Below are 15,713 nucleotides of genomic sequence, written 5' to 3' on the forward strand. Positions count from 1 at the left end.
TATGTATTTGTACCCTGAATTGAAATGTGGGACTCAGTAAGGAGGTACATTTTATTTTTACTATTGAAATTATTATTACTAAGTTCATGAATTTCAGATGGTTTTATCCCCAGGAAATATAGTAACATTAAAATATATTGCTTTGGAGAGTTAAAAAGTTGCAGACTTTGACATACTGAATGGTGATATTAGTATACAAATAAATGAATGCAGACAGAGTACACTGGGGAATGGTTAAGCCTACACTTTTCCTTATATCACAAACGACCTACATTTCAGAGAACACATTTTGCTGTCCAACAGAAACAACACAAGTCTCTTGTCTAATATCCATGAGTTAATTGAGAAGGCAAATTTAGAATCTCCATTGGATAGGATAGAACATTGTATAATTAGGCAACACAGGAAACCTCCTATGTCCAATATAGAGAAAACATTAGGGTGCATGTACTATTGCAAAAAGAACATTTAATGCCCTGTGAGATCCTCAAGATCTCAGCAATTATTAACCAAGGGGACTCTCACCAATAATCTGTTAAGTGTAAAATATGTTGTTTTTTTCTCCCAGTCTAGCCTCTTATAGAGGCAGTGTGGGTCCATGGTTAGACTCTGAGAGGTCTCTGATTTTAAACTGCTTTGAAACTTTAGATACTAACTCTGGAGTTCCTGTCAGGCTCAGATACATTCTCTCTCTTATTTGAAAAGGGTAGTTAAAATAGCTACCTCTTCAAAATGATCAGTCATACTTTCTTAAGTCTGACATTTTGGGTGTGAGTTTATAGTAGGTCAGGATTTTACGAGGACAAGAAGAGGCTGGTCAGCTCCTCTAAAATCTCATGTCTCTTCCCTTGAGTTTGAGTTCAAGAATAAGTAAGAGTACAGTTATACTTTGCATGGAATTCCAGTGTATGCTTAGAACAGATGTTAGTCTAACTATGAGGAAAAGATTATCAATGCTTGTGTGAAATTGGATTGCGGTATCACATTTTAAATAGGATTAGGTTCTCAAATCAAGTTGGAAGTGAAAATCAAGAATAGTCCATATTACCTCTGAAAACATTTAAATTACCCATTAAGTTATCATTTGCATGACCAAAATTTATGAATCATGCTTGAAATGGACATCTAATCTCTTACTAGGTTGAGAAAGATGAAATGGACATTTTATCTCTTATGCCATAAGTCAAACTCCGCATAGGAGCAGGTACTGTTTCTTCAGTTGGACACCAAGTGGAAGTCCTTATATTAGGCTCATGTTTAGGAGACACATGTAACCTTTCTTTACAAACTAGATTCAGAGTCAACACTATAAGATGCTTATATTGGCAGGTACATTGTACCTTAGACTAAACAAGGAAAGTACGTGGGTCTTCCATGTCAAGCATGCTTTTTCACAATGGGGCAGATCCGTTGAGGGCCAGAAGGCAGAATCCTCCCGCTATTTAAGTTGTTCTCTTGGGAATCCCTGGGTGGCTCAGCGGTTTAGCGCCACCTTCAGCCCAGGGCGTGATCCTGGAGTCCCGGGATTGGGTCCCACGTGGGGCTCCCTGCATGGAGCCTGCTTCTCCCTCTGCCTTTGTCTCTGCCTCTCTCTCTCTCTCTCTCTCTCTCTTTGTGTGTGTGTCTCTCATGAATAAATAAGTAAAATCTTTAAAAAAATAAAAATAAATTGTTCTCGCTCCCTCTGTTCTACTCTCTCTCATTTCCTTCCTTTTATTCTTTCTTTCCCATACACTTCATCCTTAATTATCCTTTAATCTTCATCTTAAAACTTACAAGTCTCTCTCTGAAGAAAAGTCATGATTTGTTTTTTTTTTTTTTTTTTTTAATTGAAGGAACTGTTTTCTACATATACTGGGAAGGGGAGTAGATATAAAAAAGGTTACTCAGAAGAAACCAAATAATCAAACATAGTGGAATGATAAGGGGGGTGGGAAAAGGATAAATGATAGTGTGTAGATGAAAATGACAGAACAGACTTTATTTCTGGAAATAAGTTTCTGTGAGAGTACTTTGAACATCAAATCACTATTCAGATGTTAGGTGTAGTTTGCCTGGGACTGGCTTTGTGATTGGTAAAAGCCTTGGTGAAACAGAGTACCAACTTTTTTCAATTATTTCATTGTGGTAAAATACATATTACATAAAATTTATCATCTGAACAATTTTTAAGTGTATAGTTCATACATATATATTATGTATTAATTGTATAGTTCATACAATATATTTAATATAGTCCATACGATATATTTAAATATATTCATAATATTGGGCAACCATCACTGTCATCTGTCTCCGTAGTTCTTTTCATCTTACAAAACTGGAACACTATACTCATTAAACAATGATTCCCATCTGCCCTCCCCCCAGATGCTGGCCACCACTATTTGGCTTTCTGTTTCTATGATTGTGATTACTCTAAGTACCTCATATAAGTGAAATCATGCGGTATTTGTTTTTTTTTTTTGTGACTGGTTTACTTCACTTAACATAGTGTCCTCAAGGTTTATCCATGTTGTTAGTATGTGTTAGCATTTCCTTCAAGACTGAATAATATTCTATTATAAAATATGTCACATTCTGCTTATCCATTCATCTGTTGATGTACTCTTGGGTTGCTTCCACATTTTGGTTATTGTAAATAATGCTGTACAAAGATCTCTTTGAGACCCTGCTTTAGAAACTTTTGAATATATATTCAGAAGTAGAATTGCTGGATTAAATGGTAATTTTTTTTAATTTTTATTTATTTATGATAGTCACAGAGAGAGAGAGAGAGAGGCAGAGACACAGGCAGAAGGAGAAGCAGGCTCCATGCACCGGGAGCCCGACGTGGGACTTGATCCCGGGTCTCCAGTATCGCGCTCTGGGCCAAAGGCAGGTGCCAAACTGCTGCACCACCCAGGGATCCCCATATGGTAATTTTTTAATAAAATTTTGAGAAACATATTTTTTGAGGCCATACTATTTCCCATAGCAGCCGGACAATTTTACATTTCCACTACCACTGCACAGGGAGTCCAATTTCTTCTCATTCTCACCAATACTTGTTCTCTGTTTTTTAATATTATCTATCTTAATGGGTATGAGGTAACGATGATCAAATTTTGAGTCTCATTCCCCAGATTCCCATATTAGACTGACCATTAAGTAAAAATCCCTTGATAAATTTCTAATTAGAATAACAGAATATGGCAAGTTCTTAATAATTTTATCTTCAGAAAAATTGTACTGTTTCAGGTCCAGAGCGGTAAATTTTATGACATTTTTGTAGTGATCCTTCAATCAACCAAAATTGAGCCTCTGCTAAGTGTCAGGAACTAGCTGATACAAAGATGCCCTTAAGGCACTCACAGTTGGAGAGGTTTTGAAAAGTATGCTTTTTTCAGATACTGAGGTCTACTTTGAGTAAAAAGAACCACAATGTTTATTAATAAACAATTGTGTGAATAATAGACCAAGGAGACTTACCTAATTTCAAAATACATTAAGGTAGTAACTAAAGCATGTGGGAGATCACTAATGCCTATATAGCACTTGGATTACTATGAATATAACATTAAACCAGAATGATTGGAGCAAGACAAAAAATCTTACTCTGCTAAAGGAGTTTCTTTTTTAAGGATAGTTTTAAATTGAGTTTATTTAGAATATAAACATGCCAATACTCAAATTGGGTTAAACAAATTTTTAAATCAGTGGTAATTAACTATTGAAGATAATTGGCTGTAGATACAGGAATTTTTATGACTAATATTGAAATGAAAATTTTGAGATTAATTATATTCGGTGATTGGTGATTTATTGAGATAAAACTTGAAAAGGGTATAAAACCATGCTATAAAAAGATAGATATGTAATATTTTGGTTATGTTCATGTAAATATTTTAATAGGAAAAGAAAAGAGTGCTCGCTTCGGCAGCACATATACTGAAATAGGAAAAGAAAAGAGTTTGAATTTTGTTTGTATTCTGGAATGATTTTTCATTTGTTTTAAATGAATTTATGTCCTCTGGTATGGTGGTATATAGTTAATAACCAGCTCACTTTTCTATGTAGAAAAAAAAAAGCAGCTCTTATTTGTGACATTTGCCTATTTTCATGGTGTATATATTTCCATTATGGCTGATTTCAGGTTACCAAGGTAATGTCATTGAACACGGAGTTGAGAAAGAATACAAACAATACACTCTTGCAAGCTAGCATGAACAAGGCCCAGCACACCTTTCCTTATGTCTGAAATGATATCAGAAGTCAGGAATGATTTGGTAAAATTCCTTATAGTCTAAATAAATCTGAAGAATCCTGCAATGCAATCCAATCTGTCAGTCAACAAGCCTCAGAATCAGAGAACTTTAAAGACTAATTGTTCAACTCATGAATTTCAGAGTGCATATTTTTAAAAAGTACCAAAATAAGACATTTAGATAATTTTAAACACACAAAAAAAGATAATCACCTAGAGATACAGTCTTATTTCTTGTCACTTCCTTTGGAATACTTAAACTACAGTTAATTATAACAACATTTCTAGGGCCTTTACTCAATGCTAGGCACTCTTCTAAGCACTTTACATTATCAGTTAATCTTCAAAAAAATCTGTTTCATAAAAAATCTAAATTGAATCACAGAGAAGTCATTTTTTTTCAAGGTCACATCAATAGTACATTGTAGTATGGGATAAAAAAAAGAATCATACAGTCTATCTCCAGGGTATCTGACCTTGACCGCCATTCATATAAGTTCTCAAATTAAAGACTTCATGCAAGTCTAGCGTTACTGAAGTGAAAGACCATATAGACTGAAAATATGGTTTGAAAAAATAAAAGTATGAAACAATGAAGTTAGAAGATCAATAAACATCACTAATAAAAGGGGTTCCTTAATTTCTTCTCCTCTGTAAGAGAAATTTACCATCAAGAAATTATTAAGTTGAAATTTACAGTATAAATTTATATTTATACAGTATAATTTATACAGTAATTTAAATTTATACAGTATATTACAATAATATCTTTTATGTAATGAAAAAATGCTATATAGAAATCATTATTACAGGGGAACTTTGAGTGAAAAATTGTGGATGTAAAATTTGCTAACCACTTTAATTTGAGTCTTTGTGAGAGAAAATAGAGAAAGAAGATAATAATTAAGCAATATTTCAAAAGAAAACCCAATTGGTTTCGAGATTGGTGAAATTCTTCATTGTTTCCACTGTAAGGATTAGCTAGAAATTTTCCCCAGAATCATTAAGGAATGCTAGGGCTGAATTGCCCTGTGATTTAATCCAATGGTATAAATCCTCTTTATCTAATCTTATAATTAAAACCAGTAAGGAAGGATTGTTTGTTTATACACAGTATCTGAAATTCTTCATATTCATAACTGAGAAGACTTTTTTTCTTTCTTCAAAGTTAGAAAGTCTACAGGAACCTCCAATTCAGTCTAAGCATGGGCTTTCCAGATTTCTGGGAAAGTGAATTCAGAGGAATGGTTCAGGGACATCTGGACAAGAATTCCAAATGAGGATGCTGCTGAGCTGACTCAATATAATCCAAGAATCAGGAGGGCCAATGTCTATGGATATATTTCTAAACAGAATCACGTAGATGGTTAGTATGAATGGTGATGTAAGCATTACTATAAAGGGACAATGGCCCAGCAAGAAATCAGTTTTCTCTTTTTCTTAAGGAGACCAAAGATCAAAAGAAAATCTATCCCCAGATATACTACATCTGGTTCTGCTCTGTTGGCCTGCCAATATCCATTATCAAATGCTATATCCTTGGCTACAGGGTATCTCTACAACTTAGAGGGCATCTTCAGTGTGTATGTGATTTCTTTTTTGCCAACCCATAAACCAACTACTGGAAACTACTACTCCTTATGTGCAGTTGAGCAAAGATTTAGACAAGTGTATTATGAAATGAAATTAGTTGATATGCGTTAGTAATCTTTTGTAAACTTTTTAAGTTTGTATAAACTTTGTTTGTATAAATTTGTATTTAAGTTATACAAAAACTTTCCTCCTCCATGTTTCTAAGGAGTAGACAATAGTAGAAACACATGTACTTTCTTATCCCAGTGGGTGTAGCATTTTATGTTAAGAGTATGATCTTGGGTTATTACTGGTTATTACCAGAGCATGATATGGCCTTGTTAGACTGTGAGAGATTTGGATAGCCCTAGGGTATGATTTAATACCTGGCTTCGTCCATTATGGGTAGGTTATTAATATTTCTACTATGTGTTTAGAAGAAGCTAGGTGAAGCTAGGCTTTTCCCCAAAGATCAAGGGTATAAGGTAAAATATGTAGTATAACTAAGAATGTTTATGTATTCTAGGGGAATACAGAGGTTCAATTTATAAGAAGCCCACTGCCAACCTAGCAACCAATAAGAACAACCAATGGTCCTAGAACAAAAGAAGTCAGCTATCTTATGAAACAACATTCAAATGAACTCTTGAAACAGCCAAAACAGACTTGGAAGAAAATTATTATAATACATTTCAAAAGATAGAGTGAGAAATAATGAGTAGAAATAGTTCAGTTTAACTGTTAAACTCAGGGAAGAAGTATCAGTGTCAATAGAGAAATCCAAGGAGACACTGCTAACGAGCCTTACATGGCCACTGGTAGAGATACAATCTTGCAAATGATAATCCAAATGGATCATAATGCTGCAGTTGGCCCCCTTAGCTGATGAACAGTAATCAATAATCTCAAGGGAAGTCAGTGCCATCTTCATTTTCATTCATAGAATTTTAATTATTGAATGATTGAGGGCTTCCCTATGAGTGATTTATTACCTGATAAGCAATATTAAGAATCTACTATGAGTGAAGCTCTGTGTGAGGTACATTTTCATGTACCTCAGATATTACATAAAAAAAGATTTGAAATTGCCAAAAAAAGAGAACCTGAATAGACATTTTTTTCAAAGAAGGCATATAGATGGCCAACAGATATATGTAAAGATACTGAAAACCATTAATCATCAGGGAAGTGCAAATCAAAACCACAATGAGATATCACCTTACACCTGTTAGAATGGTTAGTATCAAAAAGACAAGAAATAACGAATGTTGTTTAGGATGTAGAGAAAACGAAACTCTTATGCACTGTTGGTGGGAATGTAAATTGGTGCAGCCACTACGAAAAGTGATATGGAAGTTCCTCAAAAAATTAAAAACAGAAATACCACACAACTCACTAATTCCACTTCTGGGTATTTACATGAAGATAATGCAAACATTAATTTGAAAATATATATGCACCTCTATATTTATGTCCATCAATAGATGAATGGATAAAGATGTGGCATATATGAAATGGAATATTGGCACAATGTAATATTACTTGGCTATAAAAAAGAATGAATTCTTTCCATTCATGACAACATGAATGAATCTGGAGAGTATTATACCAGGTGAAATAAATCAGACAGGGAAAGACAAATATCATATGATTTCACTTACATGTGGAATCTAAAAACCCAAATGAAACAAACAAATAAAAAGCCAGAGAAAACTCATAAATACCCAGAATGGTAGTTACCAGAAGGGAGAAAAGTAGGGGGTAACAAAATAGATGAAAAGGAATAAGAGGTACAAACTTCCAGTTATAAAATAAATGAGACACAGGATGAAATGTACAGCATAAGGAATATAGTTATAGTTAATAATATAATAACTGTGTGGTCACAAATCGTGACTACACTTGTGGTATTTTGAAATATATTATGTTGTATCACTATATTGCACACCTGAAACTAATATAATATGTCATAAAACCCTGCCAAATGTAGAAGCAGTTGTAACTGTTTTAATATTAATAATAAACAAACAAATTGGGATCCACCTTTTCTATCAGCTCTGGTACATATCTCCATTACAGCACTTACCATTTTGTTTAGTAACTTGTTCTTTACTTTTTATGTCTCCCTCAACATTTTCTGTGGGACTGAAATATTTTTATTCCTTTTTTAACCACCCCATGGTCAACACTGTTGCTGTTTAAATAAATAATAGTTAACCCAAATTTCCAGTGGACCATAAATAAGATGTCAAAATTATAATCTGATCTTTAAATTTCTGGGATAGAATGGATTCTAGGGAAAACAAGTTATATGAGGAAGTAATATGCTCATGTATGTTAAATAACATTTGTCTTTCATAAACTAGGTATTCTGCCTCTATGGATGTTCTGATAGTCCATACAACTCTTTATTTCTGCTCTTTCCACATTTTATAGTGATTATTTATGTGTTGTCTTCCAGTATTCTAAGAAAGTGCAAGCCCCATTGAGGTAGTAAATGTGGACTATTAACCTCTGTGTCCCCAAGGTCATAATAGTCCTCGGCACACAGACCATCCTCAGTAGATTTTTTAAGGAATTAATGCGGATGTGGTGAATTTTCTCAAGGCAGTCAGTATAGAAGGCAATATATTGAAAAGAATAGCAAGTGAAAAGATTCCATTTGTGTGTCTCTACAAAATAGGAGATATTATGTAGTTTATGCTGGCATTTTAATGCCAGATAATGGTCATCTAATGAAAGTTCATCGTGCTATATTGTAGGAGTCATTATTATTTCTTCTATGGGGAAGTTACTTTTAGCTAAAAGTGACTGATTACTCTTTAGAATGGTTTGATCTCATTTCTACTTTAAGGTAAATTATCTTTTTAAAGCAAGGGACTTTTAGTCTTAAACTTTAGGTCTCCTTGCCCCAGTTCAAATAAAGGAAAACAAAAACTTACTCTAAATGATATAATTATTATTAAGACCAAAAATCCAGGAGTCATCCTTGAATGTTTTCCATCCTTCTTCTACCTGCTAAACCCCTGCCCCTGCCCATTAGTCATGGCCAGGTGTCCGATCAATCAGCAAGTTCTATGGCTCTCGCTCCAAAATACATTCTCAATCTGTAGTTTTTACCACCTCCTTTCCATTAAGGTCTTGCCCTAATCATTGTAGTAGACTCCTAACTAGTCTCATTATTTCATAGGACAGAAGGAAAGAGTTTTGAAATCCACTGAAATCCATCAATGGCTTGCCCCTGAGCCCAAAACAAAAGCGAACTTCTGTACTATGTCCTCAGTGCCCTACCTGATCTGGTTTCCACTGAACTCTTCACCTTTACCCCTACTGGTTGCCCTTTCCATCTACCTCTAGGCCCAGACCTCCTTGTTATTGGAACATACCAGGCTTATTTCCATGCCCACGACTGTTATTTTTGCTATTCTATTTTCTTAGAATACTATTCTCATGGATTTACACAGGAAGATCATTAATTACACAATTGTCTCTCATCTCCTTAGAGGCTTCTTTAAAATAGCATCCCTGCTCCACTCTGTACCCCATTTCCTTGTGTCAGTTTCTTATTAACAAGTTAAACTCCTCACTTCTTCATATTATTTCCTTGCATGCTAACTTGTTTAATGTCTGTCATCTCTATTACAAAGAAATCAGGATTTGTGTCTGCCTTGTTTACTGTTATATCCTTAGAGCCTTAAATGGTAGTTGCTCACTAGGTATTTTTTGAATGATTCAAGGCTATTTCAGTGTAGGAAATGTGCTAGTTTTATGATATGTAGACCAGGGGTGGTGATTCCTCTGGGCAATATAGCAGATGTATTGAGAGCATGAATTCATGCCTCATTGTTCATTCAAGGTTTATAAGAAAATGAATGTACTGTATTTCAGACAATTCCAACTGGAACTGGATTACTATCTCATGGGAGAAGTCCATTAAGAATTTGAGGAAACTTAATTTGTTTCATTAACAACTTACTAAAAAATATTTCCTTCAATCTTCTATAAACATGTTTATGTCATCTAGAGGGATGTAAGAGATGGGGAGCAAGTCATTTGCTGGGTTTCTATGACATTGCATGTTATATATCACTCTAGGATATTGCTTCATTACTATAATAAACATTATTTGCACACTGACCTTTTTATCCCTCCAAATGTTTGTGCATGACCTAGGAATTTTCCAAAGTCAATATGAAACATGTGGCCTGACTTTGTCAGCATGATATTGTCGTTATGTCGGTCACAGACTCCCAGGATGAATGTTACCACACACCAGCCAGCACAGGAATAGAAGAAGTTCCTCAAGGCCTAATCAGTTGAAAAACAATAACACAAAGATAACACACAGACAAAATAAGCAAATGCAGGAGCATCAGAGCTAATGGTAAAAAGTATCATAAAAAGCAAAATTACATAATCGAGAGCCACTTCTACAGCTCAGTGAAGAGAAGATTATGATCAAATGACTAGTTCTTGATATGCTACAGAAGAACATCTATTCTTTGGCCCTAATAGATAAATGTTTTTTTGAAATTGTGCAAAATATCTTTTTTACTCAGTTGGATCTAATTTCCATAGTTTATTGAGGAGGATTCCTGGTGGGTTTTTTTTATGTCTCAAATATACAATATTGAATGATTTTTTTCAAAGTAAAAGAAGGAGCAATATGGCTCAATATTGCCTATCCCCAAAGAAATGTAAAATATCAATTTCGGGGGCACCTGGGTTGGTACAGTCAGTTGTGTCTGACTTTGGCTCAGGTCATGATCCTGGGGTTCTGGGATTAAGTCTCACAACAGGCTCCCTGCTCAATGGGGAGCTTGCTTCTTCCTCTCTCTCTGCTTGCTGCTCTTCTTGCTTGTGTTCTCTCTCTCTCTCTCTTTCTTTCAAATGAATAAATAACATATTTTTAAAAAAATAAAATACCAATTTTGGATATTTGAATTTTTAACACAAAAAAGCCATATTGAGATATACGTAATATTTTATGTTTATCCTTATAAATAGGTCATCCAGTTGATGTCCAAAAACATTTTTTTTTTCCAAAAACATTTTGGTATAGTATATATCAGTGAATGTCTATGTGGGTGAAAGCAGATTGGCGCCACACTGAGTCAATCATGGCTTCTGTTTCTTTAAGAAATAGAGATTTCTTGCCAAAATTACTCTTTATTTTCAAAATGGTCTCCTGGGTGTACATCATTTTCAACAATGATGCAACTTTAACTGTAACCATGGTGTAAGCATGAGTGGTTGGCTGGGTCACAGTAATAGGACTACTGGAAAGGTGTGGCTGACATGCTGGAGTAGAAATCTGTGTCACTGAATTTCATGTCTTATTCTAGATATCCCAAGTGCCTGAACAAGTCATTTAATTAGTCTCTCTAGACATTTTTCACTTATAAAGTGAAGGTAATAAAAGATGCCTTTACATGGTAGTTGTGAAGAACAAATGTATATGAAGACATCTCAAATAATATAGCCCCAGAGATTTGTGCAAAACTCAAGTTATAATCTCCAAAATGGCTAAAAATAGATTTCAAGATAATATCATCTTATTTTTGTTATTTGACCTCCCAAAAGCCTGCATTTTGTTCTATTCCAATATCATAGAAATCTGTAGTAGATGTCCTCTTGGGTTTCTCTATCATGGCCTGTGCTAACTAGGATGATCAATCATCTCAGTTTCCTCAAGACTGAGGGATTTCCTAGGATGAGGGAATTTCAGTGCTCTGAACAGTTCTGAGCAAATTCAATGTTAGCCCACCTTGTATCTTTGTGTGAATTAGTATAAAGGTGCCTCTGCCTCTGCGCAGACCTTGTTATACCAGTTCATGTCTCGGCAAGTGGAACAAAGACTATCTGTAACCAACTCATCTTCTTAGCTGTGAGCCCTGGGATGGGCAGAATTTGCACAATGGTACACAGCAGGCTAGATGCCAGCATGAAAGTGGGAAAAAGTGTTTGCAGTCAAATAAAACACTACACTTTGTTAAGTTCTGAGATATTAAAAAACAACAATTATGCATTCTGCAAATATTGAAAGAATAAGGCATGAAAAAGTAGAGCTCAGCAGAAGAAATGCATTGCAAAGAAAGGAGGTGGATTTATAGAAATCAGACATTGTGTACAGACAGGAGAAGAATTTGAAAGAGATAGTTTCAAGAAGCATCATCTCAAAAGAGATAGTTATTAGAAGTAAAACCAAATATAGAAATTTTATCTAGGTAATATGCCACTTAAACTGGATCATTATTACTAAGCTGATGATTGAGTGAATTAGAACTCAAGGTGTACTTAATTTACTTTTTCAGAAATCACAATAGCTGAGAATCCAGAGCATATTTTTATTTAAGTACATTACTTAAAATTAGCTGCAGCAAGACAAACCTTTTCATAATCTGCCTTTAAATGGTTGTGTTGACTGAACCACTTTTTGATTGTGTTTTCTTTCAACGGTCCTATCAGTCCAGAATGGCGATGGATCTTTGCTAGGGTTATGGCATCGGGTACCATCTGCACCAATCCTGGTTGATAAAAAAGAGATTATTGAAATAATTATTTCTTCCCAAGATGAGGAATAGGTAGGAAACACATCTTGAACTACATAGCAACAATAGTTGCCAGCACTAGTTGATTGATCCTTTTCTTTGTAAACCTTCTTCTCTGAAGGAACCTTATCTAGACTGCCTTCCTTCTAAGTTTTCCTAAATTCTGGGGAGCAATGGGTTATTTATAGTGTTTGGATTAGATCTATCAGAAGCTTTACTATTTTTTCTTGAACTACAGTAGAGAGCCAATCTAGCTAGTCTCACAGAGTTCCCACTGAGTCAATAAAGTAGTTGGTTAATTAATGTATGACTTGTGCATTCATTTACAGCTTAAGGGAGGGCAAACTTGTAATAACAAGCATATTTATGATGAAAGAGAACCAAATGCAATTGCTATAACAAACTTTTCAAATATATTATAAAAATCAATGTTCAGGTTAATAAAGGCTTCACTGTTAAGTGTCCCATTCCTAGGAGTGAACAGATTAACTGTTGTAAACATGTAGAGAGCTGCCTGCTTCTTCCTTCTTAGTCAACATTAAAGAGAAACTATGGTAATAATTTTTTAAAGGAGGGCATATATTGTTTGAACTTGAATAGGACCTTTGCCCTACTGACCATGTATCCAACAAGGCTTCTTTCGTTGTATTTCTAAGGTTATTGAAATGTAAATATTTTCTAAAATCTTTTTAAAAAATGGGCCCCTGAGTGGCTCAGTCAGTTGAGTCTGCCTTTGGCTCAAGTCATGATCCCGGGATCCTGGAATTGAGTTCTGCGTTGGACTCCCCGCTCAGTGGGGAATTTGCTTCTGCCTCTCCTCGCCCCTCATGTTCTCTCTCTCTCAAATAAATAAAATCTTTTTAAAAAATTTTTTTAATGTAAATATTATCAAATCTTCTGATTTTATTCTGTACAGAATAGCAATTTAGACCAAGTATTTAAAACTGTCCCAGGACTAATGTCCACAAAGAAATCTGTAATATGCAGTTCTATAAATAAAAAGCATTGAAAGAAATAAAAGTCTAGAATTTCTGATTTCCACAATCTTGGCAATTCAAGACTTGAAAACTTAAATGTCCTAAGAGACCAAAGAACCAAATATAACTATATAAAAAGAGAGGTGCTTGAATTTTAAAAACTATTTCATGATCTATCTTTAAAAGTATTTAAATTAAACAAAAAGCAAGCAAATCACCTTATTGGTAAATGAAACACTTCTCTGTGCTGGATTTGGCCAGTAGTAGCTGGTTGCAGCATTAACCTCTCTTGTTATTTAATAGCCCAGTTGTGACCTTTAGGCATCTGCACTGCTGGATCAGAAGAAACTTAAACATGGGGAGTGGGAATAGAATATTGAATGGCTACAGAAATAACCTATAAAATATATTTAAAGAAAGAGAAACTAACAACACTGCAGAGGTAAATCTTGGGCATATCCTCAGTATTACAGTCAACGTATTTGGCTCTTGTGCAGATTTTCTCATGTGTATTAACTGAGATAGCAAATGTAAACATTACATTTATTTATTTATTTATTTTAAAATACTTAATTTATTTATTCATGAGAGATATGCAGAAAGAGGCAGAGACATAGGCAGGGAGAAGCAGGTTTCATGTGGGAAGCCTGATGTGGACTCCATCCCAGAATCCTGAGATCATGACCTGAGCAGAAGGTAGATGCTCAAACACAGAGCTACCCAGGCATCTCAACATTACATTTAGTAGTAACATTTCCCCCTTCATTTTTCCAATTCCTTCACTTAATGAAGGAATTGATAATTCCTAAAGGGAAATCACCTCCTATCCGGGTCCTTAGTGCTTCAGTGCCTCACATTTGACCAGGACCAAAATTAAGACTTCGATTATTAGCACAGTTTAGATACTATGCTATGGCAATGTCAATTACTTTTCAGATCAGATTTGTCTTCAGGGAATTAATCTTTGCTAAATCCCAAGCCATTTATCATAATACTTACATTGCTGACTACTCTGAAAACCTTGCCCTAATTTATAATAATCATGGTGGCTAAGTTTTGTCTATCAATAAAGCCATAAATTACATTTTATACGTTTAAGCTAGTATGTATCATACACCTTTTAAATACTTATAACAATTCTGTGTGCATTGAGTAATATGAGTAGTTCTATTCTTACTGTCCTCTAATGCATAGTTTCTCCAATTTTAGGGCATATATGTATCACTTGGGGTTAAAGTGTAGGTTCTGACTCTTTAGGGTGTGGGTGAGGCCTGAGATTCTGCACTGCTAACACGCTCTCAGGTGATGTCAATGCTGCTGCTCCATGGATCATATTTCAAATAGCAGCATTCTTAGGGACAAAACTTTTTAAGGTGGTATCATATAAGGCAGTAACTCTCAAAGTGGGGTGCATAACAAACACTGGAGCAGCTTTTTACAGTCACAGAGACTTGATTTTGACTTCAATGCCTAAGTAGAAAACCTGATTTAGTACCTGGACGGAGCCTACTTATATCTACTCCTCCAATTTCCCTAAGTAATTTTTATGTCCATCGAATTTGGAGAGCCAGTGATAAAATAAATCTTAAAGAATTTTTAGGGATCCCTGGGTGGCGCAGTGGTTTAGCGCCTGCCTTTGGCCCAGGGCGTGATCCTGGAGACCTGGGATCGAATCCCACATCGGGCTACTGGTGCATGGAGCCGGCTTCTCCCTCTGCCTATGTCTCTGCCTCTCTCTCTCTCTCTCTCTCTCTCTCTGTGTGACTATCATAAATAAATACAAATTTAAAAAAAAAAGAATTTTTATTTTCCCTGATGGTCTCCCTCATGATATCCTAGGATATCATATGCAAAGTAGTCAGAATTATAATAAACAATAATGTTGATAAAGTCATACAAACTTCTAGCCTGGAATATACTCTCCTTTATGGGCAGCGACTCTGTTTAGCTTATTTTAGTATTCCTTACCTTACATTTGTGATATTTCTTGAAATAAAAGATATATTTTTTTAAAGAATTATTTATTTATTTATTCATGATAGAGAGAGAGAAAGAGAGAGAGACAGACAGAGGCAGAGACACAGGCAGAGGAAGAAGCAGGCTCCACGCTGGGAGCCCGACGTGGGATTCGATCCTGGGTCTCCAGGATCGCGCCCTGGGCCAAAGGCAGGCGCTAAACCGCTGAGCCACCCAGGGATCCCCAAAACAATAGATATTTAATAAGCCTTGGAATCATGTTAAAAATGGAACCTGACCTCCCAAAAATTATGTTTGGTTTAATGATCTCTATTTTTCTCAAAGAAGCATTTTGTCAGTGTAATGCCCTTTCAAATCTTAACAACTATAGAAGATTGTTGGTAGATAGCT

At 35.1% G+C, this 15,713-nt stretch overlaps 1 protein-coding gene across 5 annotated transcripts in view; it reads right to left on the reverse strand.

Annotated features, from left to right (window-relative positions):
* The window catches only part of PIK3C2G (phosphatidylinositol-4-phosphate 3-kinase catalytic subunit type 2 gamma), a 364,684-nt gene that overhangs the window by 102,681 nt on the left and 246,290 nt on the right, over window positions 1-15,713 (reverse strand). For all 5 annotated transcript variants that reach the window (XM_072765938.1, XM_072765941.1, XM_072765940.1 and 2 more), the window contains 2 exons: window positions 12,209-12,345; window positions 9,957-10,126 (listed from right to left, as the gene is read on the reverse strand). In XM_072765938.1, the coding sequence (XP_072622039.1) occupies window positions 9,957-10,126; window positions 12,209-12,345 (307 nt within the window). The remainder of the gene's footprint in view (window positions 1-9,956; window positions 10,127-12,208; window positions 12,346-15,713) is intronic.

This window comes from Vulpes vulpes, chromosome 8 (genome assembly GCF_048418805.1).
Source record: "Vulpes vulpes isolate BD-2025 chromosome 8, VulVul3, whole genome shotgun sequence".
Taxonomy (NCBI): Eukaryota; Metazoa; Chordata; class Mammalia; order Carnivora; family Canidae; genus Vulpes; species Vulpes vulpes.